The sequence below is a fragment of the Opisthocomus hoazin genome, chromosome 19, assembly GCF_030867145.1.
Source record: "Opisthocomus hoazin isolate bOpiHoa1 chromosome 19, bOpiHoa1.hap1, whole genome shotgun sequence".
Lineage (NCBI taxonomy): Eukaryota > Metazoa > Chordata > Aves > Opisthocomiformes > Opisthocomidae > Opisthocomus > Opisthocomus hoazin.
Genome location: NC_134432.1, coordinates 13787900 through 13813569, shown reverse-complemented (window position 1 = coordinate 13813569; position 25670 = coordinate 13787900). Strand labels below are relative to the sequence as shown.

At 54.3% G+C, this 25670-nt stretch overlaps 3 protein-coding genes across 8 annotated transcripts in view; 1 reads left to right on the top strand and 2 right to left on the bottom strand.

The window, feature by feature from the left end:
• ADAMTSL2 (ADAMTS like 2) overlaps window positions 1–6329 on the bottom strand; it is a 28794-nt gene extending 22465 nt beyond the window's left edge. For 3 of the 6 annotated variants that reach the window (XM_075439427.1, XM_075439430.1, XM_075439428.1), the window contains exons 1-7: window positions 6247–6329; window positions 4523–4634; window positions 3352–3494; window positions 2675–2750; window positions 2159–2261; window positions 311–456; window positions 84–207 (exon numbers count right to left, since the gene is read on the bottom strand). In XM_075439427.1, the coding sequence (XP_075295542.1) occupies window positions 84–207; window positions 311–456; window positions 2159–2261; window positions 2675–2750; window positions 3352–3494; window positions 4523–4633 (703 nt within the window). In that variant the 5' untranslated portion in view covers window position 4634; window positions 6247–6329. Of the gene's footprint in view, window positions 1–83; window positions 208–310; window positions 1961–2158; window positions 2262–2674; window positions 3219–3351; window positions 3495–4522; window positions 4635–6246 lie in introns of those variants that run through there. The other 3 variants (XM_075439429.1, XM_075439432.1, XM_075439431.1) reach the window with 3 other exon arrangements.
• LOC142363610 (uncharacterized) lies at window positions 5887–7763 on the bottom strand. The gene is given in 5 exon segments (XM_075439330.1): window positions 5887–6335; window positions 6527–6855; window positions 6857–6998; window positions 7078–7227; window positions 7573–7763. Coding segments are annotated over 5 exon segments (1038 nt in total). The 3' UTR covers window positions 5887–6109.
• Window positions 7764–15900: 8137 nt separating this feature from the next.
• On the top strand, window positions 15901–23416 carry MYMK (myomaker, myoblast fusion factor). The gene is made up of 5 exons (XM_009934161.2): window positions 15901–16035; window positions 18435–18549; window positions 20938–21086; window positions 22082–22198; window positions 23270–23416. The coding sequence occupies exons 1-5, from the start codon at window positions 15901–15903 to the stop codon at window positions 23414–23416; spliced, it is 663 nt and encodes a 220-aa protein (XP_009932463.1).
• The last annotated feature ends 2254 nt before the right edge of the window (window positions 23417–25670 follow it).

The window sequence follows — 25670 nt, the reverse complement described above, 5'->3', positions numbered from 1 at the left end:
TGAAAGCAGTTTCTCAAAAAACAAATAAGTTTTAAAAATAGCCCTCTGATACAAACAAAACAAAAGGTCCCCAAAAGCCTCACCAAGATGCGAATTCCCTTTCCGGTAACTGCCAGTCACGTGAGTGCAGCTGCTCCCATCTCCCTGGCAAACTCCGCATTTATCCAAGGTGTGGGTGGAAAAGAGAATGCCATCGCATCCAATCGGCTAAAGTAATGCACAAACAGAGTACTGAGGGTCAGGCACATGTCGCACCCGTTGTAATCTGCTGAATGCTACTAACAATATTTTTGCTATAATGTTTAACAACCTCACATTTTCCAGACACGCAAACCCCTCGGAAATCAGTGTATTTGCAGGATGTTCCATCCCGAGCCTGAACCATTAACTGTCTCTGACCATCCACAGTGGTGCAATGGAGGTCACAGGGCTTGCTAGAAATGTGAACATAGTCATCTAAGGGGAAAGGACACAAAGATACATTCAAAACAGCAGAAACACAACAACTTTCATCCTACCAATATCAACAAATCTCTGCCAAGCTAAACAACAGCAGCAACAGCACAACTGCACAGCAGCCAGAAGTTCAGAAGCGACCATCTCTTGTGTTTTGGGCTGGACAGGAGATCGCACTTCTGACGGCGTGACAGCCCACTGCTGCAAACCCTTGCACGGCCAGGCGGTCCCCTCTGCTGCCAGGAGCTGATGCACCCGGTGATGCTCGCGGTGTCACCAGCACCGGCCCATGGGGCGCACTGAAGCTGTAGCAGCCGCTACTCTGTGCAAGGACTTGCAGCAGTGATACATGTACACATTACCCAAAAACATACGCATGTTCACTTATCAACATTTAATACACGAGTTAACACAAATATATTGTTATAAATCCATACACAAGTAAGACTATATTCAAAACCATAGCAGCTTAAAACATCAGAACTTTTCCATAAACATTTGCCCAAGTTGGACTTAATTCGCGCTTTGCTTTCTGCAGGCAACTGGCTGGCTGTATCCACTGGCACAGTGGTCCCACATTTTATAATTCCCACAGGAAGCAAATGACAAATTCATATTCGCATCAGAAATCCAATGCTAAGTGCTGAACTCCGCCAACTACTGAGCGGTCATATACCCACTGGCCTGCGTGCCCAAGCAAGACAGCATCAGTGTCAAAACATTATTCTGCAAATCCCCCAGGAGCCACGTAAACGCCTGCTAAAAAACAAAACAATCACTGTAACTATTCTGGTGAATCATCTTGAAGAGCAAACACTTTTAGAGAAATTGTCACCTTGCCCTAGGAAAGGGACAAAAGCAGCCAAGTAGCCACAGCTCACCAGCCCGCCATGGGCCAAGCTCCACCACGCTGACCCTGCCACGAAGGCTGGCGAGAGGGTGGTTGGTTTCACATAAAAGAAGGCAACAAGTAATTTCATGAAGCACAATTATTCTTAGGTGTGTATAGAGACCCCCAAAATAAGGAAGTTGCATTAGATCCCATCTCTATTTTCAGACACCCCAACAGCGCTGTGAACATGAAGAACCAGAGCTCAGGAGCCGCCTCCGCAGGAGAAGGGTCCTGGGTTCCCAATAGCTCTAAAAACTGGCCACGATTTTTGTTTAATGCTTGACTTTGAAGGGAGTTATGTGCCTAAAAATTAAATGAAGTCTCAGTCTCTGACTCCTAAGTTATTTCTGCAGCTCTGTGTCGCTCACCCGGGATGACCAAACTGACTGACTGCATCTCGGTGACATTCCACAGAGCACGTGAAGGGTGTGGGAGTGAGCAAATGTCACCGAAACGCCATGCAGCCAGGAATGGCCCCAGCTTAAAGGACACTTGTTCGGGTGAGCCAGACTCTCCCTACCAGGGCACTCCATCGCCCCATGCTCTTGCATCCTCCTCCAGCCTTTCAGCTCTCTGGCCCTCAGGAGCTGCGACCAACACAGGCTACAGCCACAAACTCGTGTTGTTATTTTATTTTCAAGCTACCCTGCAGCTGCAAAACGCACCATTGAACTTGGGAGACAGCTGATTGTGTCTCCAAAAAATCACTTTGAAACAGCAGAGGAGGAGCCTTCCTGCAGGCTATGGCATCATAACTATCAAAATATTTTTGGCTAAGCATTATGAAACACACAAAGAATGTCTTGTTACCAGGATATAAAGGTTTCCATTGATACGTCCTGCCGTTATACACATGGGAGTTAAATGATGAACACTGCTCCTCTCGAAAGCTCCTTCCGTTCGCAGGGCACTCCTAGAATGGGATACATTAATATCCTGATGAGAAAAAAATGCAGGAAGGGTTTCTGGCACATCTCGACTGGCTGCAAGGAGCGTTTCCATCGCCCACCCTGTCCAGAGCCACATCCTCCTCCTCCTCTCCTCCTCCCACGGCAGGGACAGCCAGGAGAAACCCCCGGGAGATGGTACAAGAACTGCTCGCTGGGTTTTATGGCCCCCAGGGCAGGCAAAAGACCCAAAACCCTGACACAATGGTGATGGGCACCAAAGAAGGGAACTCCAGTTGCTTGGAGGGGCAACAGGGTGACAATGACAAGACAAATGGCATCCCCTCGCCAAGGGGCCCAGAAATGCCATCGCACAAAGCAAACATGACTTTCCACATTATGTATCAAGTGTTCCCAACGAGAAAAAGGATATCCTTACTTGTACTTTGCAGAGCTGGTATCTTTTGGATGTTCCAGTGCAAGTTTTATTAGCCAGCCCACTCACTGACTTTCTTCTGAATAAAGAAATGATGGTTAGACAGGGGTCAGAAACTTCTTTTCCCTTTTATAAATATATTTGACCCCTGCTTCAGTAAGATTGGTCTCCATATAGCAAAGACACACCGATCTATCACAGTGTCACTGGAGTTAACAGCCAAAGCCTCTGTCTTTGTCACCTGCAGCATCAACTATTCTTATTAGAGCATCCTAGGAGGCATCTCGGGGACAAGGGCCTGGGGCCAAGGTTTGCAAGGTGATTTCTGGAAACCACACAGCCTGGAGAGGCTGGGATCAGTGGGTCCCAACCAACACCAGTGTCCTCACTGCTGTGCCCAGGAGCCTTGAGAATGGGATTACGCTGTGTCTGCTGCCCATCTGCCCTAATCCCCGCAGGAGAAACCTCAGGGCCAGCACAGGAATAGCTTGGCTGGTCCTCCAGCAGGGATGTCCAGGGTGCAGCACCCTCGTGGCAGCATGCCTGGGGCACACTTACCTTCTGCACAAGCAAGGTTTGCCAGAGAGCACCTTTTCACCGGTCCTTATCTACTGAGCAGTGACCTTCTGGACCAAGCCTACCTCCAGCAAGCCGGAGTTCCCCGACGCCGGGTGCCGTACCTCTGCCGCAGGCAGTGCCGCTCCTGGGACTTGACGCCTCCCCCGCAGGTCCTGGTGCACGCCGTCCACTTGGTCCACTCGCCCCACCAGTACGCGGTGACGTCCGCCCCTTCCTCCAGGCTGTTGGAGGTCTGCGCCAGGTCCTGCTTGAAGCATCAGCCAGGTTGGGGAGAGCAGCGGCGGTGGCATCCGCGCTGCGGAGCCTGCGCGGGCAGACCGAGGGCATCCCCCATCCCGCCTGCCCCAAGCAAACAGGGCATTTCCTTCTCCATCTGAGGGCAAGTCGGAGATTTCCATCTTGCAAGAAACCCTGCATTTTTCCAATTGTGTTTCCATTACAAATTGGAATGAAATGGCAATATTTGGGATTCCTCAGGAAAGGAAATGTTCATTGTTTCACTTGGTTGGCAAAACTGAGCTCCCAAACAACCCTAAACCCTCCAAGTCTTTTGGTGCTCTCTGACTCCTGCTCCACAGCGAATTCAGAGCGCTGCAGAGCCAGCTGCAGCCAAAAGCTTCACTGAATGCTTAAGCAAACCCTCGCAAACGCAGTCCACAGCGGGAGAGCACGCCAGTGGATGCTAGCAGGCTGGAGGAGCCCAGGTTTGTCATTTCGGGGGTCCCCAGCACCCCCACCTCCCACCCCTCAGCCACTGCAGGCAGCAGCATGACCATGCAGAGGGCAAAGGAGGTGTCCCTTGGGCAGCAGCACCTCCCCACGCCTGCGCTCGGTAGGGTGCTCACATCCCTTCACAAGGGGCACAGAACCTCCTGGGGGGTCCCCAGCTACTGCTCGTTGCAGGGAGAGGGATGCATTTTCCCATCTACCATCCTCTGCCAGTTAAGGGCATTCTATTAATTCTGTGTTTACTACAAAAGGGATAATAATATTCCATGCAAAGTAAAAAGCTCCAACCACTGCAGGGACCAAGGAAGTGGTGCTCATCGAAGAGCAGGGCTTTCAGAGCCCTTGAAAAGACGTGTGCACCCTCTTAGCCACGGATGGCACGACTTAGGCTAAGCCCAGACTAAAGAGTTAAGCCAAGTCACACAGCCTCACATTTGCTGGAAAGCCAACACATGCACAGACCAGTTGAAGTCCCAGGGCTTCCCATCCCAGAGACCACACCATTTTACAGCCCAGAGACCCCCAGCAAGGCGACGCACTCACCTGAGCTATCACAAAGGCAACGTTGCCCACAAGAAGGGCGGCCAGGGTGCCTTTCAGCTGGGATCGCGCACTGATGGAGATGCTGCTCCACCTCCACTTAGATATCTTCATCCTAGAAAGCAACCAAACAACCTGCTAAGCAAAACTCCCATCCAGCCCCACTGCCCGTCAAGAGCAGGGGCTGCTTTGCTGCCTGGGTTACACAGCACGCATCTTCTTCAACATTCCCGGTCAGCTAAGGGACACCAGCCACCAGTGACTGCAAGGACTCGATCCTGAAGTTATATTTAATTAGTGGAAGCATTAACACGGTACAGGTTCACATCCCATCTCAGCTGCTATCTTTAAAACACTATTTTGCACTGATTGCCAGTGGCTGCACCTGATACCACCAGCGCGAGCTGAGGCTCCAAGCGTGGCTTACACCGAAGCAAGCGCTGCACAAGAGGCAGCGAGTAACAAGAAGTGTCCCGGGACCTATAAAAGCAGTGCATTTTAAATATCCCCATTTACAGAACTGCTCCTCAAAGAACAAGATGAAAGGCTTCATAAACAAAAAAATGCAATTAACAGTCATTATCTTTCCTTTTCTCGTTTGTTCCACTCTAATTCCCTCCAATTCCCAAGAAAGCCTGTTCTTACAGAAAAGAAGCCACCCACAATCAAAGAACAGAAACGAAGTATTCCAAGTGTCAGCCTTTCACCTCTTTCTCCATCTGCCTCACGAAAGAGAACAAACCAGAATGGCATTTTCTTAATTAAAATCCAGCTCAAAACCACAATACGTTTTATTGTGAACCTCACTGCAAGAGCCCAAAAGGAGCAGGTTTCAGGAAATCATGCTTCCAGGCAATCAAAGAAGCTCACGTCTGTAAGAAAAAAAAAAAAAAAACACCACACACACATTCTCCCCTAAGCTAATTTCCCTTGGAAAGTCACTAGCCCGGTGGCTTTGGGAAGCAGGGAGGTGGGAGCGGGGCTGCTCCTGGGGAGAGGGGGCAGGAGTGCAGACCTGCAGCAGAAGGAATCACAGAATGGTCGGGGTTGGCAGGGCCCTCTGTGGGTCACCCAGTCCAACCCCCTGCCCAAGCAGGGTCACCCAGCACAGGCTGCACAGCACCGTGTCCAGGCGGGTCTGGAATATCTCCAGAGAAGGAGACTCCACAGCCTCCCTGGGCAGCCTGGGCCAGGGCTCTGTCACCCTCAGAGGGAAGAAGTTCTTCCTCGGGTTCAGCTGGAACTTCCTGTGCTTCAGTTTGTGCCTGTTGCCCCTTGTCCTGTCACTGGGCACCACTGGAAAGAGTCTGGCCCCGTCCTCCTGACACCCACCCTGCAGATATTTAGAGGCATTTCTAAGGTCCCCTCTCAGCCTTCTCTTCTCCAGGCTGAACAAGCCCAGCTCCCTCAGCCTTTCCTCACAGGAGAGATGCTCCAGTCCCCTCCTCATCCTCGTAGCCCTCCGCTGGGCTCTCTCCAGTAGCTGCTTTCCTACCCCTTCTCCTTCTCGCAAGGGCTTTTGCAGCAGTTTTGGAAACGCAGAATCGCCGGCAGCGCCAGCCCACCTTGGGTACCCTGCCTTTAGAGCAATTACCGGGGGGCTTCCAGGCCCCCAGTTCCGCTCCGCCATGGCCCCGGGGTGGGGGTCCAGCATGCCCAAGCCCCTTCCCCAGGGGCAGCGCCGAGCGCCCGGCCGGGGCTCCCGGGGACAGGTGGCCGGGACTTGCCTTGCACTTGGTTTTCATTAAGGCTCCCAGACACTTCGGACTCGAAGCCAGCAGCGGAGCGCGGGGGTTTATCCCAGAGCCGGGCAGAGCTGCGTGTTTAAAGACATGAAGTGTTAAGGGGGGGGGATGTGGCCGAGGAGCATCGCGGAGCCGGTCCCGGAGGCAGCCCGCAGAGCTGGGAGGGCGATGCGGGATTTTGGGGGGGGGGGGGAGGGGGTCAGCGCTGCCGGGGCTCGGCCCGCAGCGGGGCAGGGGTCTGCGGGGTCGGGCCGGGCCGTACCTGGAGGCGGCGGGGCCGGGCGGGGCGATGCGGCGGGGCGATGCTGCGGGGTCGGGCGATGCTGCGGGGCCGGGCGGTGGAGGAGCGGCGGCGCGGAGGAGCAGCAGCAGCGGCCCCAGACGCTCCCTCCCTCCTTCTCCCTCTCCGACTTCAAAGGGCAGCCAAAAGCGCCGGGGCTTCCAGCGAGGAGGAGCCGCTGCAGTGGCTCCCCCCAGCCCGCGCCGACCGCACTTATAGCGGCCGGGGGGGGGGGGGGTGTGGGGGCCGGGGGGGGACGGGCGGAATTCACACCTCTCGGCCCGGGATGCCCCCACCCCGGTTAACCCCTCCGCCTCCCCCGGCGCCGGCCCGCGGCCGCCAGCCGGTTTCCTGCGGCGAGGCCCGGGGGGGCGCAGAGGCGGGGGGAACCCGCACGCATGCGTCCCCGCCTCCTCCCCCCCCCCCGCCCCGGGATGCTGCGCTCCCCCCCGCCCTGCCCCGGAGCTGCTGTCCCTGTCCCCTGCCCTCCCGCCCACCCCCGCATCGCCGGGGCCAAACCGCCCCCCGGGTACCTCCGCGGGCACCGTGCGGCCGCATCCTGCCCCGGGGAGTGCGGGGAGGGGGCTGGCTTTTTCATTGAACTTTCTGCTGAAAAATAACCCAGATCCCCGCCGTCCTGCGCTTTGGGTGTCGTTTGGAGCGGCTCGGCGTCGGACACGCTGCTTCAAACAGTTTTCAGCCACGCAGGAGAACGGTGCTGGGCAGAAAATGGGCTTGGGGCACCTGAAGAACCATTTTGGATGGGAACAGCCCCCCCTGGCCCAGTGACAGCCCTGCGCATGTGGCACCTGATCCGTGCGTGTGCGTGTGCCAGAGAGAAAAGCCCACGGCGCAAAGGACACAGTTACACGCTGTACGTAACCCACCTGCGATACACGTGGTCGGTTCTCCGTGGTCTTTACGTGTAACCGTGGCTGAGGAGACACCTCACCTACGCGGTGACACGCGCCTGCACACGCGGTGGTCACGTCCCAGCAGCCCTGAGCAGCCCACCTCAACCATCTCACCAGAGATGCTCCAGCTCAAGCCTTCCCTCCTTCCCCTCTAGACCTGCCCCGCTCAGGGCAAAACCAGTGCTCCCAGCGGGGCACTGCACCCTGGCACTGGCTCTGCACCCCAGGCGATCGCTGCAGTTCATCGTGGTTAATGCCACCAGCTGCTTCTGACCCTTGGTGGCAACGTCCAGCCCCGTCACCATTTGCCATGGGCCAGGAGCTCCAGTTCACAGGGCCTCGGGGTGTGCTTCGAGCCCGCCGTGGGGCACGGATCCCCACACAGCTCCCAGCACCCCGCGGGAATCCCTGCGGGTCCGTGGTGGTGGGAATTTGGGCCCAGTCCTCCCAGGCATGGCTGTGCAAAGCTGAGCAGGGAATCCATCCCGAAAATTTTACATGGGAAATGAAGTCTCCTTTTCTGTTTGGCTAGATGTCTGCCAGCCTGTTTTAATTTACCCAGCTAGGTTGATTTGCAACTTTCAATTTTCCATTGGTTGGCTGTGACCAGGACACTGGGAAAATTTAGCACTTGAGTTCACCCAACTTCTGCATTTCAAAATATCCCAGCCCGAGACACGCAGGAGAAAACCCTTTCCGTTTTGGAACAACTGGGAGGGAAAAGTCTGAACACGAGAGGTTTTAAAAGCATCAAAATATTTCACATTGAAAATGCCAGAGCAGCCTGGGTCCGTGCGAGCCCCAGCGTCCCCCCAGCGCTCCCGCCGGCCCCAGCGTTTGGCAGGCGGTTGCACCCCAGGAGACCCCATCCCCGGGTGACCCCGCAGGGATGCCCCGGGGCTGGGAGCGCAGGGAGAGGAAAGCGGGAGGGTGGGGGAAGGCTGTCCCCAAGGCCAGCACTGGGGGAGCTGGCAGCAGGCGAGACGCGTTCGGTCTCTGTGCTTCACCAAAAGTTCATCAAAGCCAAAGGTTTTTCTCCTTTTTTTTTTTTAATGAACCAGTTGAGATGACTCAGCGGTTTCTGACGCAATCCCCGTTTCATCGGAAAATTCCTAACCAGCTCCTAGTGGCAACTGATTGCTCCCATAAATCACGCTGTGTTATCCCTGGCCGCAGCAGCGCGCCTTACGCAGCCCCGGCCCGTCCTCGTGAAATCAGCAGGAGCGATGCCATCACCTCGGTGGGAGCAAAAACAGCCCCGAAAACAAAACGCACCGGAGAGCAGATCCAAAACACGAGCCTCCGTCCAGCTTCACGTCGGCCAAACCCCATGGCTCCAACGCGGGGCTGGACCGGCCCCCGCTCCCACCACCCCAAAACCCCCGGGGCCAGTGCTGCCCCCAAAAACCGGGGCCACGGGCGCTGCTGCCGAGGCTGCCGGCAGGTACGGCATTAATCACTGACAGCCGGGCTCAGACGACAGCGGTTTTTATCTCCTAGTTTTTGGCATCAGCGTTAGAAATTATTTGCAGATGTTATTTACTGCTTTTGGGCTTGGAGTAAATCGAGACAAGATGCACCTGCGTGGGCAGTGAGAGGCTTTCCCACCCAGGGATGGTCGCTGAGGGCTTGTGTTGGACTTTCCCAGGGAAATTCAGGATTTGGGTGAGGGTCCCTGGGCCAGCCCTGCTCCCTGCATCCCACCCTCTCGGCAAGGCGGTCCGGTGGTCCCGGCGCTGCGTATTCACCTCCCAGCACCACACGAGGAGGCTCAGAGCCGCCGGCGCGATGCCCGGCCCCGCAGCAGCGTGGGGCCGGTGGGCTCTTACCCTGACAGCCTGCCCACGAGACGCATGGCAGCCGTCCGGCAGGCAGCTGCCAGGCTTTCCACCCCAAACTGGTGCCGTGCATAACTCAGAGTGCAAATAAAAGGAGCCACAGACACTCCAAAATAACCCCCTCCAGCCGGGCGAGAGCCGCCAGAGACTGGCTGCTGGTTTGGCCGGAGAAGTGCCTGCAGAAGAAAGGAGTTTCCTTGGCTGAAAGGAGTTCAAGAAAGCGCTGGGCTGGGCACTGTCGCTGCTCAGCAGAAGCTGGAGCTGTGCGGCTGAGCGGAGGCACTCTGCGTTTTTCAGGATCAGGCCCTCCCTCACCAAGGGAGGGGTGGGGGAATCCCTTTGCTGTGGTAGAGGGACCTCCATCCTCAACACAGAGCAGAGAGTGATGCTAAGCTACGATCCAGGCACAAGATGTTGACCATCTCGCTGTGCTCCCCATCACAAGACACCTTCCCATCCTGACCCAAGCACCAGCCCTTGGACGTGCTGGAACTGACGCCCAGCACTACCAAACCCCAAGCACGTCTCTTGACCAGGTCCTCCATGAGCAATATACCACAGAACCTGCTCTTGGTGAACCAGAGCCATGGCCTGGCCATGGGCTGTGGTGTTCCAGCACCATTTTCTGAGCAAAATTAGCCCTTCTCTGGCCCAGTCCCCATGCCAGCATGGCAGATGGGATTGCTTTGTCATAGCCAGCCCCATCAAAATGCCTGCTCAGGTCCAGGAGAGCCAGACTGGAGGAGGAGCAGGAGTGCAATCTGCAGTCTGTTGGCCCAGGACCTCCCAGCAGCTTCATCTTTGCTCGGGTGCGAGACAACAAACTGGTTTTTTTCTTTTTTGAGACTGCCTACAGACGTGACTCTTTTGTTCAACACTTTTGCACCGCTACACACGTTCTTTCCAGGCAAGCCCAGAGCGGCATGGGCAGATCTAAGCCGTCCGTGGAGTGAGTGAGGTCCCTGCACGGCCGGGACACTGCCAGGGGGATCAAAATGTGGTGAAGCCCCAAAAAAAGGCCCTGGCAGCCAGCCCTACCTTCTTCTCAAAAGTTGTGGCTACGGCCTACCACCGGGTAACTAAAACAAGCAAGAGGAGACCAAAAAAAGTGTCCTTTAGAGACAGTCCCGGTCCCTTGCAGAGTGACCTACGGTGCAGTGTTGGGCAAGGCACTCCATCTCTGCGTGCCTCCATGCACTGTGGACAGCAGTGATTTATATCATGTTAGCGTGAGGGTTTCATCCATGGAGGTTTGCAAAACATTGAGTCAAACTGAACAAGCCAAAGCCAAAGCCACCAAGCTGCTCTCACCATCAGATTCCTATTAAAAAATATCTCTGGGCGGTTTTGAAAGCCATAAGCGACCACAGTGACCCCAGGTACGGTCATGGCCATAGAGTTTCAACAACTTTAAAAGCCTCTTTTTTCTCTGCAGATTTCTTTAATTTTACCTGTCCCCAAAGAGTTACACGTTCCTGGAGCTTCCAGACGAGTCATGCTTGGTTCAAAATTTTAGCTATGCAAAGATTAAAAAAAAAAATACAGAGCCTTTTCTTTTAATGGAATAAGTCTCGCATGGAAGTTGTGCAGTATTGTGCTGAGGGCAGCAGCTATGCAGCATTGCCAACCACAGGCATTCAAGAATCATGAGTCAGACTCCCCAAAACCCTAAGACTTGTTTCATTCCCTTCTGGATTTTGAGCCTTGAAACATCGCATCTTCCAGCTTTTCTCTTCAGAAAATGACATTTTTGACCAATGGGGCGAGAGCTGAGACCCTCACATCATTACTGGGATCCAGGAGTCGTGACTGTAAATAAAAGCTGTTAAACACCATGAAACGAGCAATAAACCCCTGCATTGACTGCCCCAGTTTGGCAGCAGGACGGCCACCCCAGGACACCCCGCGGGGAACGAGCACTGGAAATCTGGAGACCAGACAAGAGATGTCCTCACCGTTAACGGTGATATGCTTGTAATGGGCCACGTCGGGGCAGACGGGAAGGGAAGAGTGAAAAAAAGCCCTAAGGAAAAATGAAGCAGGGTTACCTATGAGGAATATGCATAATAGGTTTATTCAACAGGGAGATGGAAAGGGGGAATTTTTTTAAGGGCAAGTATTCGGATAAAGCTGCCTAAAATGGGGCCAGGCCTTACGGAGAATGGATATTTTAAGTGGCAATTTATTCCACTAATAAAACCAGAAGGATGCAGGTGCTTTGGCAGGGCTGTGGAGCGGCGCGGGCGAGAGCCGGGGTTGATCAGAGCCGGGTCTGCAGCACCGGCCGTGCGAGGGGCTCAGGCACAGCTGGTGGCTCGGCGTTTATTGGGCTCCCGTTCCCTCATGCCAGGGCCCGCAGATGGATTTCAGAAAGCACCACCCGCAGCGGCGTCTCCCGCGACGGCTCCGGTCACAGGCTGCGGCGGGTGCGGAGAGGGGTTTCATCCAGACGCTACAGCCGTCGCTTCCCCAGCCGGGCAGGGAAGGGCTCGTGCCCATGGGCTGCTCCACGCTTGCGCCAGACCCTTTCGCTCCAGGAGGTTTCCTGATCAAATTCCCAAGGTGGAGCAGCAAGAAGACAAGAAATCTTTGCAAGGTGGATGGTGCCGTGCTCATCTAATTGCTCACGGCTCCCGGGGGCTGACCGTGCTGCTCCAGAGCCGCGGCTCTCGCACATCGTCCTGCTGAAACCAGGCGACATCCAGCTTTTCACCTGTATTCCGAAGTCCAGAGTGCATAAGAAAAGTGTTGTGGAGATGAAAAATCAGACTCTGAGGTAATGGAAGTGGTAAATAACACTTTGCAGTAAGCGCTGAGCTGGCGCAGCCGCCCATGCGTACCTGCTCACACCGACGCTCGCCTTGCAGCACTGCAAACCTGTATAGAAGCTGCAACCTTGACTCTCCATTTTAGTGTTGTTAGCACCATTATCACCATTATCACCCCGTAACCGGGGACACTGAGCAAGTTTCAGTTCCGATATTGCCTATACCACACAGATGAAAGATAATCCTCTGCTTATCCCAAGCAGAACACACTCTCAATACTCCGAGCTGGCGCAGATCCCTCATCCTCTGTTCCAATGTACACGACTTTCAAACTATCACCCTCATATTAAAAATAAAACAAAACTATCTATGTCTTTCTGGCCCTGTGCAGCCTGCTGTAGGTGACCCTGCTTCGGCAGGAGGGTTGGACTGGGTGACCCACAGAGGTCCCTTCCAACCCCGACCATTCTGTGATTCTGTGATTCTGTGATTCTCTCCTTCACTGCAGTGCCTGAGTTGAAAGGGTAGAAGTGCTCACAGAGAGTCATGGTTAATGTTACCCTGGAAGGATCCAGGACAGCATACCAGAACCTGGTTTTGGCATCTGGGAACCAGTTTTCAGCCATACATATCACCGTTCCTGCGTGCACTCTGGTCCACACAAAATTAGCCCAGTGGAATGCAGATTTTAAATTTGCTTTCCAGAAGTACTTCAATGCGGGAGCTAAAATTTGCGCTTTCTACATTTCCTACCTGTTTAGGAGAGAAAGCACAAAGCCCTGGCCCTTTGCTCTTTGGGCTCCTTCCCGGGGAGGCTTGCAGAGCCCATGTCTAGTGCTGCGGCTTGTTTGCAGCCCGAACAAAGCCCTTTTAAGCAGCAGCTCCCGGCAGGAGCTCACCACCTGCCTGCCCCTTGCCTTGCGGTTTACTTTGGGGTCTCTTTTTTTCAATAATAGCTGGAACACGTGTGCAAACCGGTGCGATTTTTTTCCTCTGTGCCTACAGCGCTGGCTGCAAACCAAACGCCAGCCCGGGGAGTGCAGCTGGGAGAGAAAGAAAAAAAAAAACCCAACAACCTGTGGAATGTTTTCTTGCTCCTGAGAGCTCCAACACTTCCCTGCTCGGGGGAGCGCTTGCCATGGCTGGCTCTTGCTGCATCCAGCAGCCAACGGGGTTTCCTTTCCAGTGGGCTCCAGCTAGATTCTGGGCAAAGGATGGGGGCGAGGGGGATGCATTTAACAACCACTTGATCGTAATTTTGAACTGATGCCGCTTGGCTCGTCGCAGAACCACCACCCTTGCACGTCCTTGTGAATTGTGGCTTGTAGCACAACTGCCACGTACTTGCAAGCAGTCCCACGAGGGCGAGGGGGGCTGCTTTGCACCCAGACGTGGAAGTTTGTCCTCACCAACTAATTCCGAGCTATGTTTTCACCTCTCTGACACTAACCTCATGGCCACAAAAGCAGGGCAGACACAGTTTCCTTAGCCAGAAATCCAGAGTGGTTTGTGCAACCAGCTAACCCCAACCCCGCTCAAAATCCTCCCAGAGACGAGCCCTGCCGTGCAGCACCCTGCAGCCCCGAGCACCTTCCTCGGTCCAAGCAGCTCATGCAAGAATAACACGGAATAATGGATATGCCTGAGGATATGGCATAGAAAAGGAACCGGGTACTTCAGGGCATGCTGGTGCTCGGCTCCGCTTCCCACTCAGAGCTGGACACGTGGGGAGAAGCAGGGTATTTATGTGCTGGCTTGGAGGGATTAATTTTCATGCTAAATAGGGGCACCAGAGGTTTTCACTATTTATTGGCAGAGATTTAGTTTTGCAGGGGTTTGTGGTAAGTTCATGGCTTGTCCAGGCAGGAGGGTGGCTGGAGACGTGGCGTGGGCAGTGTGGAGCTCCCGCGCTCTGCAGAGGGATGCTGCCTGCAGTCGGCCAGGGAACGCGGATGGTTCCTGCAATAGCAGCTAAAAATGGGAGCCCTACCCACCTCGTCTCGGCTGTGCCCAAGGAAGGGTCTCAGCACAGCCCTCTTGGGTCAGTGCTTTAATGCTGCGGTGCCATTCTCACCGCACCCCTGTGCTCCCCGTCCTGGAGCCATTTCCAACTTCCCTGGAGTGGTTTAAAGTGCATTTTTTTCTCCATGCATGCCTGCCTTTCCACCGGACTCCCTCCCAGGGGACAGGCGAGCCCGTCCTATCGGCCTCAGAAATAGACGGGGGCTCATATCACAGCTCGCAGCCCCCCTCCCAAAGCCGCAGCCACAAAGGCGCTTGCTCGAGCGTAGCATTCCTGCTCCCTGCGTCCCGGGAACAGCTGGACCAAAAAGATGCCGAGAATCCCTGCGAGGCTCCAAGGAAAAGATATTAACACAGGAGGGGAGCAGCAGTGATATAATAAAAAGTCGTAATAAAAGAGAGGAGCCACTGAGTGGATTAGCAGCCCAAACGCTGCTTGGCTTTTGGTCTCCTTTCCTCCAGCTTTTCTGCGCCACACGACAATCTGCTCAAATTCCTCCACCCCAGAGCGGCTCAGCTCCTGAATTTCAGACAGATCTCCTGGAGGTGTCCACTCTGTGAAGCCTGAGGGCATGGCTGAGAAGCTGAACTGCACTTAACTCCACCCAAGCACATCGGAGGGCACGTAGGCACACACGGCAGGCACGAGGTGCTGCATCGCGCGAGCTCCCCGATGCCTGTGCTCTGCTACAGCAGGGCCACCCGCTCCACGTCTGCCCTTGTGGGAAATGAAAGGCGTATTTGGAGCTTGGTGTGGGTTTCTTGGGTACAGCAAAGGTAGCAGGATATCACAGAATCACAGAATCACAGAATGGTAGGGGTTGGAAGGGACCTCTGTGGGTCATCTAGTCCAACCCTCTTGCCAAAGCAGGGTCACCTACAGTACGCTGCAGAGGACCTTGTCCAGGCCGGGCTTGAATATCTCCAGAGAAAGAGACTCCATAACCTCCCTGGGCAGCCTGGGCCAGGGCTCCGTCACCCTCAGAGGGAAGAAGTTCTTCCTTATCTTCAGACAGAACTTCCTGTGCTTCAGTTTGTGCCCGTTGCCCCTTGTCCTGTCGCTGGGCACTACTGAAAAGAGCTTGGCCCCGTCGTCCTGACACCCACCCTGCAGATATTTATAAGCATTTCTAAAGTCCCCTCTCAGCCTTCTCTTCTTCAGGCTGAACAAGCCCAGCTCCCTCAGCCTCTCCTCGTAGGAGAGATGCTCCAGTCCCCTCATCACCCTCGCAGCCCTCCGCTGGACTCTCTCCAGTAGCTCTTCATCTTTCTTGAACTGGGGAGCCCAGAACTGGGCAGAGTACTCCACTGTTTTAAAAATGCCTGGTACCTACCATGAAACAGTTCTTCCCTACTTTGTGCCAGTGCGGAGCAGAGGATGGTCTTTCCCCGCCAGGCTGCTCCAGCAGCACTGACCCAGGCTGGGCGCGGGGACAGTGGGATGCAGACGTGGGGTGTCCCCATGAGGAGCAAGCAAACCCGCAGCGCTCACCCTCTGCACAGCCGGGTCCGACGCTCAGCACACGGCGTGCAAGAACGACATTCCCCTTCGCTCCTTACCGCGGGGCGATACTGGGGGCACAGAGCATCTGCCGCCGGGAGCCGCCGGCTGCGTCAGGAATTTTGCTGTTGGGGAGAGACAGGAGCGAAGGGGGTGGCTGCGGTGGCAGCAGCAGCTGTTCCCTGCCCGCAGCCCTCCCGGCCTCGTAGGACATTTAAATTTTAAAGCACGCTCGCCACGGCTGTTTTCTCTGCTGGCCCCGTCCAGCTTGCAGAGACCCCGTCCCCAGGAGCCGCCAGCCCACGAGGCACCCATGGGTTCACTGGTGGCCAAGCTCCTTCTGCCCACCATCAGCACCTTGGTCTTCCTCCCCACCATCAGCATCGCGGCCAAGCGGCGCTTCCACATGGAAGCCATGGTCTACTTCTTCACCATGTTCTTTGTGGCGGTAAGATGACTGCGTACCCCCCTCCCGCATGTTTCATCCCCGCAAATACCCCCTGCATCAGGTCTCCACCGGGAAGGGTAGTCGGATCTCACCCAACAGCAGCGAGCATGTCCCTAGAATATCCATTTTCAGTTATTTCCCACCGTGTGCGGCGCTGAGTAGCTGATTCTTCAGTTTAGGGTGTCCTAAGGGGTGGCCTTACACAGATTTAATGGTGTTTTATGGTTGTGAGGTTAGGGAGAGGGTCTGGGTGCAAAGCGGCTTGATTGATTCGCAGTGTTTTGGAGCTGTTTTTGCTCTTTGTTTTACAGCTCGTAAGTGGCCATGCTGAATTTGAGGTTTAAATTGTATCCAGAGTCTCTCGCTATGCTTCTGTCGCTTTAGCCAAAAGCACATAGTCGAGTTATTGATTTTGCAATTGCTAACTGGTGATGGGAGCAACGCTGGAGCCAGAGGACTTTCTGCACTGGGAAAGGAAAGTCTAAAACATACTGCTGAGCTATCAAGAAAAATAATTATTAACCCTTCACCCTGGCAGAGCGGTTAGAAAACGTGTGTTTCACCAGGCTCAGAATCACCCTGCCTTCCCTCGCGCGGGAAAAACGAGTGGAGAAAATCAGTTTTCTGTACACACACAAAACAATTCATATTCCTGCTGCCGGCAGTAAGCTGCCCTGTGCTTTGCATCACTGCTAAGTGCTTTGTACACACAGTGGCTGAGCTCCTAAAGCAGCATTCCCACTGGAAAAAAAATCTCTATTTAACCCCATGGCAATGCTCTGCTAAAGAATAGGAAGGAAATAGCCCAGCAACCAAACCAATATTTCATTTACCTCTTCTCCCCACCCGTCTCAAGGCATCTCATGAGGGTTGTCACATCCCTTGTACAGAGACAGAGAAACCGAGGCAGGGAACAGATTAAGGACCTTCCCAATGTGGAAGGTTCTTCCACAGCAGCACTGGGGGTAAAGCAGGGCTCTGAACCAAGCCAGTCTCTTATTCCTAAGGATCCACCATTTAAGCCTCCAATTAAAGCACAATGTAGGGAGAGAAATTCTGCCAATTCCATAAAAACTACTAATAAAATCATCCCAACCGAGCCCCCCCAGCTCCCCGGGGAAGCCAGACATCTACAATTTCATTTTGCACTGGTTTTGTGTCTGCTCCACCTCCCTGAGAAGTCAGTAGGAAAATTGGCACGTGTTTCAACAGGAGGTGGAACAGGTCCTCGCCGAAGAGATTGAAGAGGCAAAATATCTGTGCGTGGGGAAGGGCAGGGAAGGCAGCTGCCGGCGTGGTTGGGGGGGTAGGAAGGGCAGCAGCTGCTGCTGTTGCCCTTCTTGCAGCATCCCACTCCTCCTCCCCCAGGAAACCTCACCAGAGCAGGGAAAGCATATGTCCTTCGCAGACAAGTGCGGCGACGCCGGCCAGAAACACGCTCTTTGTCTTCCACCCTTTCTTCCCCCTGTCTCCGGACTCCTCAAACCCAACCTCAATCAAGAAAAGAATTACAGCCATGGTGCAATCTTTTCTAGAAACCACGGCGAGCCAAAGGACTTGCAGCAATTCCCATTATAAATAATATCAGCATCCCCGTCGGGCCATGACAGCGAGGATTGTTCCAAGGGCATCCTGCCAGGCAGTGCAGGGACTTCTCCAGGAACAGCGAAGCACGCTGGTGCTGCCACTGGGAAACTTGCAGGGCTGAGCGCTCGGAGGAACAGGCGAGCGCCAGGCAAACACTGGGAGCATTCCTCTGATTGCACTGGAAAATTCCTCTTGGCTTGGTTCGCATCTATGTTGCATGACAGTGGGGTTTTTTGCAAATAACCTAATCGATGAGCTAATGGCAGGAACCAGCAGCTTTTAAGGGAATGCACTAATGAGTGAATTCCCCGGTATTCAGGCTCTGGCCGTATAAACCCTATTTAGCCTCGACAGTGACCTCGCATCTAAACACATTTCATCAGGACACTCATTTTGAATTGTTTTACAAGAATCTTTCGCAATTAGAACCGTAACCTCAGAGTCCTTCTTCTGCTGGAGACGACGTCCCCGCACCGCCTGCGGCTCGGCTCAAAGCAGCTTGGTCATCAAACTGCGAGTTCTGGCACAGACCAAGAGGCGGACTAAAGCTCGTCCATAAATAATTTGTACTAAGAGAGAAGAATGTTGATTCTCAGGCAATTTGCAGTTGGGAACGGTGACATTATATCTCAAATACATTAATTACCGTGTATCACTGACCTTGGTGTAGTTGAGACTGTTCTGTCCCTGGCTGGCCATCCTTCCAATAGCCACACAAAGGCTGTTTCAAAACAGTTGATTAGAGCCTTTACCTTACTGGTCTGTAGGCAAGGAACTAGTTTTCTAATGCTTTTTTCTTCTTTTTTTAATAGTTCTACCATGCATGTGATGGCCCCGGCTTATCCGTGCTGTGCTTCATGCGCTACGATATCCTGGAGTACTTCAGCATCTATGGAACAGCTCTGTCCATCTGGGTGTCCCTGATGGGTAAGCACTGGTCTCTCATGGTTCCCACCAAGCATCAGCATTTGCAGGTCAGGCAGGACCTGTCGGCATCGCTGGTGGGACAATTAGAGAGTACAGGCCCCAGAAATGGCGTTGCCTTTGAGCTCCTGTCTGCAAGAATTAGCTCTGAGATTGTCTTTTATGGAAGTCAGCCTGTGCTATGGTTTAATCCACTTTATCTCGTTCAGGCCTTGGAAAGCCATTGCTCTCGGTGGGGTTCAGACACACATGAAAGCTGTCCTGAGTGGTGGCTGGGGAAGTTTTGCTCTTGGAGATAAACAGAGCTCTGGCGCCGGGTGTTTGTGTTAGCCGGGTGCTCCCCTGCCTTCACCAGCTCTTATGCATGTCCTTACAACAGCAGAATTATTTATTCCAAATTGGCAAGTAACACATGCAGCCTCATGCTTTAGTTCACGGCAGGACAGTACTAGGAGATGACTTAGTTTGAAATCTCATATATCAGGGAATCTCCCATTCCTCCTCATTTTCCCCACGCTGAGCCCATCAGCTTGTCCTGTCCTGACTTGGGGGGGTTAAGAAATGCGGAATCTGCCACTTCCCTTGGCAGCACGCAGACTGAAGTGGTTTAGTCAAAGCAAATGTATCTTCCTAGTTTATCAAAAGCCTAGTCTGGGCTGACAGGAAATATTAGATCTGCTTAGAAAAAGCAGAAATATGTTTTGCTTCCTTTTTATTAAAAATCCTGAGCCTTACCCTATTACACAGTTTTCCTTTTCCCACACTCCCTTCACTCTCTTTTTTTCTCATTTTGTTCCTCATTTGCCACTGAAACAAGGTATAATAGAAATGAAAAAACATAAGACAGAACTAAAGAAGGAAGAAAACTAAGATCTATTATTTTCCCATTTTGTCAACATATTTTTTTGGAAGGATGTGAGTATTTCTGACAGGAGAAGAGAGGAGGGTAAGGAGAGAGATGAGGGGACAGTCACTTCCCAACAGCAAAGGCTTTGCTCAGCAGATTCGGACCATCTCTGGCAGCCGCACACCCAGTCCCCTCCAGCCGGGCAGGGTCCCCAGCCCCACTGATGCTGAGCTGGAGTCACCAGGCTGATGCACAGCCCCAGAGCTCTCACAGGACTTTATCTCTGCTCGTCAGGGCTCCAGGGATGGTGCAGGATCTCTGGGCAGGATGGGGGGCTCCTGCTGCCCCGGAGCCCAGCAGGCACCGTGGGGCAGATCCCCCTTCGCCGGGCAAAGGTCCATCCCTCTGCCCGTCACTGCAGCCAGCAGCATCTCCCTTCTGTGCAAGGAAAAATGAGTGGGGGAAATATTAACCCTAGAAATGGCTCTGTTCCCCTAAAAGTGCAAGTCCCAAGATGGGCTCCCGCACTGTCCATGGCACACAGCGCGCTCTCTGCTTGGCTAGAAAAGGTAACGAGGCAAATCATCTCCAAAGGGCATTTTCAGTAGATAACAGCAATGTCAGGGTAGGTCAGAGCCGCTCCAGACACTTTGGCTCCTTGCAGCAAAATTCAACTTGATTGCTTCATTACTGCATTCAAAAACCTTGCAAAAAAATACAAATCCCGGACTACAATGTTTAAAATATTGACCCGCAGGGAAACAACAGAGATTAAAATGCGGACATTATCCCTTAGCCAAACTCCCTATAAAACCACGATCCAAGGACATGGAAGGTGTGGTGACTGAAGCCCAGGGAAGCCTCTCGCTGTGGCTTGTAAAGCCCGAGCACACATGTGCGGACACAGACCCTCGGGCACGCTTCCCGGAATGCAAATCCAGGACAGCCATAACACAGCTGTGCGAGCTGGAAAAGCATGGAGCCCGCTGGGATCCATAACTTTTATCAGTTATTACCCCATTCTGTGCTAAACAAAAGCCTCTAATAATTTACTTGCATTGGTGACTTCCAGCTTGCAAACCTCAGGCAGGTGCCGGCATGGCCAGGCAGCCTGGTCCCCATCGCACCGGCGAGCGCGGTCCTACCGGAGCGGGGTGATGGAGGCTGTGCCGGGGTGAGCCGGCAAGTTTGGGAGGGTTGGAGATGTAGGATGAACCCAAGAGTCGATGGCGGGCTCACCGGGTGCAAGCGTCTTTGCAATCACCTCCAGCTTCTGGGGCAAGGCAGGAAAGGGAAATACAGGCAGGAAATCTGCTTTAGCTTCCACACGCAACACCGAACACAAGACCCACTACTCAGATGTCTCGGGATGGTTCACGTTGCCCCCGTGTGCCTCAGTTCCCCCAGCTGTGAGGCATAAGAAGGGAAAGCCAGACCTGGATGCAATGCCGAGGGTCCCGGGGCAGACCAGACAGACTCCAGTAAGGCTTTAGGGGCGCAGCCAAGGAAGGGGGGGGTGAGCTGATGCTCCCTGTTCTGCGCAGCCTTGGCAGAGTTTGACGAGCCGAAGAGATCGACCTTCGTCATGTTCGGCGTGCTCACCATCGCCGTGAGGATCTACCACGACCGCTGGGGCTACGGCGTCTACTCGGGACCCATCGGGACGGCCGTCCTGGCGATAACTGTGAAATGGGTACGTGGGGCAGGGCACCGCGCCGGGGCTTTGCAGGGTGCTCACGGCGCGGAAGGGGCTGAGCCCTGCACGGAGAGGTCCAACCTGTGCCAGTGGTTTCCTCCTCTAGCAGCACAGGCTATCACAGTGATTAAAGAGCACTTCTCCTTCAAGCCGGGCAGAAAGCAGGCAGACAGCAAGCAGCCTTTGTGATAAACGCCAGATTCGATCGGTCTAGGCAATCTACCACACCTCCTGTCCCTGTGTTTCTAATCAGGAGGATCATATTTATGGAGTTTTTACAGCTATTCAAAGGCAGAGGGGTCTGGTAAACTGCCCCAGAGCCGGTGGAAGATGTACATAAAATACAGTGATAAAATGGGAAGGAATCTGCCTGTAGACTGCCTGACTCTGGCTGGGACAGTCGGGCACCGCGCTGCAGCCTGTGCCCCACACACAGCAGATGCTGGGGACCCAGGCGGGAGCGCGGTGGTGGAGCCATCGGCAGGAGCGGGCAAGGAGAAGGATTCAGTGATGGGATAAAAATTGCAGGAAGATGCTGCCAAGCGTCATGGAAATACAGTGATGGAAGTCCCAGCTACGTACTGCTGCTACGCCCCGTCTAACCGCAGCCAGCAGCTACAAGCCAGCGGCCACAATGGGGTGGGCAAGGAGGGGACCGAGGCCCGGGACCACCCTGCATCCCCCAGCCCGCGGGTGTGGTGCTGGGATCTGCTCTCCCAAAGGCTGAGTTTGTGAGGGCACACGTTCCCTGAGCCGGGTTTGGGGCTGAATATTAAGAAAACAGGATTATGATCAGGAATGAAGCAGGAGGACCCGTTGCAGCCTGTAGGCAGAGGTGCTTCCCGTGTGCAGGCAGACCCCTCAGCCTGGGGCAACTCGTCTGTCTGCGGGCTTTGAGTGATTTTATCTCCGTATGCATGGGATCTCTTGGATGCAGAGCAGTCAGCTAAATCCAGGTGAATACACTTGGTGTGCTTTCTCTTCCCTTTCAGCTACAAAAGATGAAAGAGAAGAAAGGGCTCTATCCAGACAAGAGTGTCTACACCCAACAGATCGGTCCTGGCTTCTGCTTCGGGGCATTAGCACTGATGCTGAGGTTCTTCTTTGAGGTACTTGTCTGCACACTCCATCACCCTGACTTCACAAGGTGTAAAGGATGTTACCTGGGTAGGAGACCTCCCCCTTCGCACTGCTGGGCTGCAGCCAGCCTTGGACAAAGTCCAGCTCAGGTGCGGGTCTCTGGGGTTGGCGTGCTGGGGTATGGTGGCAGGGATGAGGGTCCCTCCCTGTTGTCCCTGTCCCCTGGCCAGTTAACTGCGGTGTGGGCAGGGACAGATGTGACAGCAAGTGACACGCAGGGTGATGCTCGCTCGCTTTTCCCCCCATTAAGTGAGATGCAAGGACGTGGACCGTGCTTTCTTCAGCCGTACATGGTCCTCAAAATGGTTTTGTCAAATATGAGTGGGTTTTTTTGGAAGCCGGGCATGGGTGACTTAAGGACACCTTGCAGAGCCACGGCAGGGACTGGATACGACCCAGGCACGGCCGGATCTGAAACTGGCTCACGCCAAAGCAAAGATTCTCAGTCGACTCCCAGGGGCACTCGATCCTGTCTTTATGACCTCTCACTCTCATCGCTGGCCAGTCCACCCGTCCTGCGCAAAAGGGTCCGTCTGTCCCGCACCGGGGAAGGCGATAACCCCCCGACACAGCTGCCGGTCACGCCTGCGCTCAGCCCCGCCGTTACGGCTGCTCTGTGCATTGGGAGCTGCTAGATACAACCTCACAGTCTTCCCCAAGGATTATTTTTCAAAGCATTTAGTAATTGCAAATTCTAGCAGAACATAAAAATGTCACTTAGCAGAAACCGCCTCCCCCCGCGCCCCGGCCTCGCCGCCGCGTCCTTTGCGGGGTAATGAAACACTTCATTCAAGAATTGGGAAATGTGCAAATTGGAATGTGTTAAATCCACTTTGCTTTTTTTTTTTTAAGGCTGGAAATCCTTTCTTCTTTGACAGCACAAAGAGGCAGAAGGATCAGGATTTTTTTTTATTATTATTATTATTCCTTTCCTTTTGGCTACTTGCAGAAACCTAACGTTTTGCACCTAAGGCAGAGCCCCCCGGCACCGCTGCTCCCGCGGCCCCGGCGGGTCAAGCTAACCCTCTCCCCGCTTGCAGGAGTGGGATTACACCTACGTGCACAGCTTCTACCACTGCGCCTTGGCCATGGCCTTCGTGCTGCTGCTGCCCAAGGAGAACAAGAAGGCCGGGAGCGCCGGGACCCCGGCCAGGCTCGACTGCTCCACTCTCTGCTGCTGCGTCTGAGCCCCCCGGGCGAGCGGGGCACTTGATTTTCTGCTCCTGGGGCGATGCAACAAAAAGCAAAATGCCTGCCTGCTGCATTTTCCTCTGGGACACCGGTACCTTTTCCCACCAGCTCTGTGCATGCCCCGGGCTTTTCTTCCCAGGAAAGTCTTCACCTTTCCGCCATCAGCCCTAGCAGAGGTTATACCTGCGGTTTGCTGCGTACCTGTACTTCTCCCTGGAGAAGCACATGCCTGGGCTGTGAGCCCGTCCCCAGTCCTGGGGGACCCTTGCACTTTTGGCCCATGTCACCACCCGGGCTGTCCCCTGCACCAGCCCAGGAGGACCCGAGTTGTCCTCTCCACGTGGGTTTGCCCAGCCCGAACACACGGGGCGTCGTTTGCAACACCCAATTAACAGAACCTGTATTTTTGTGAGATATTTACTATTTTATTTATGCATTCTCTTGATGTAAATAATATATACTAACAAAGCCTTTGCAAGTGTGCAACATCAGTGTTTCTTAAGCAGCGTAAGAGAATTTCCCGCTCAGTCACGGGCAGATGCCAGCCCCAAAGCAGAGCTGCGGGCATGGCCACCCCCTGCCCTGCCCACGGCCACCCCAGCCAGGAGGGACTGCCACACTGGGGACTTTGTCCTCGCGGAGCTGCCCGGGCTGCGCAGGCAGCAGGTGCGCTTGTGGAGAGCCTCATTAGTATGGAAAGTACATGGAAAAATAGAGAAAAGAAGCTCCTGGAGGGAGGGGGAGGGCTGTAAGCCTATAACCTCTCCTCTCGCAGACTATTTACTATAGCAGAAGTGTATGATTTATTTAGACTGTCTGGGAAAAACGCCAAGACTATATGTCATGGACAGTTAGAGCAGTATTGATGCACAGTGATGTCCACAGAAGGCCCACATTAAGGCTGGGTTCCTCTGGAAGAGAAATCCACCCCGGTCATTCATCAGAGCAACTTCCTGCGACGGGGCAACAACCAAAGCCGAATGAGCTTCCAACAAAAATACCAATGAATTATGAACCCCCAAGCATCCAAGAGTCGCTGGCAGGCGGTGGCACAGTCGACGCGGCTGCACGCAGATGCAGTGCTAGCAAAGAGTTTTCGAAGGGTTCACCAGCACCTAAACCAACGCAGCACACCAGGTCTTCTTCAGCATCCACCCCCTGGGATGTTTTGCAAGATGCTCTGAGGGTTCGCGTGCAACTTTTTCCCCATTGCTCGCTTGCTACTGGAGCACTTTGCCACTGCTCAGGGCATCCCCCAGAAACGGTCCCAAGTGCTCCGACCCCCAGTTCAGAGCTGAGCACAAGAAGCACCTCGGCACTGTGTGCAAGGGCCCGCTCTGAGGGTGCGCAGCCGCTTCCCAAGGGTCTCCCACATGGGTGTCCCACGGCCAGGGCCACGCTGGCTCTTGCTGAGCCACCCCAAGCACGTCTCTGGGTGCTCAGTACCCGCCGTGTAAATATTCCGTGCTGACCCTCCCCAGGAGCCTGACCAGCAGTGCCAGCAGCCTCCAGCCCTCCGCACACCCACTGCCACTTGCTGCAGCCGCTGAGCAGAGGCACCCCGACCCCCCCAACTCATTTTGGGACCGTTCAGCCCCTCCTGGGCACAGCGACATGCATAACCCCACAGCAAGCCCCAGCGATTCACGGGCGGCGCGGGCACGGGGAGAGTCTCACGAGGGGAGAGCGCTGGGTAACGCATCGCCTTCCCATGCCTGAGCAGGAGGGAAAAACGTTTGGCAAAGCCCACGCGAACACGAAGGACACGTTAGCTAAGGCCCAGCTGAGCAAATGAAAGCTCCTGCACCCACCTGCCACGCATCCAGGTGTTACACCAAAAAAAACTCCAAAGGTGCATTGCAAACAATAAAATCCCAGGCAAGGTGAATTTTTTCCCTTCTCCCTGCTGATGCCCCAGGGCTCTGCTCCACCGTGCGAGCCCTCCACCCCTTTGCACCCCCTCTCGGGGCCGAAACGCAGCCGGGCACATCCGCAGGGTCCCCGCGCCGGCGGCAGCACCCGCTGTGGCAGGACCGGGCACCCCGACACCCAGGAGGAAGGTGCACGCGCCGAATGCGCGATCGCTGGGGCAGGATATCCCCTGCAATACTAATGCAGGGAAATATTATCAACATTTACAGCAGCGTAGACAAAACAGTCTCTTGTAACCTTTTAGCGCAGCGGAGAGCTTTGCCTGTAAGAGCTCTTGAGCCCCTGCCAAAAATTCTTACTGTTTTCATAAGAGTAGGT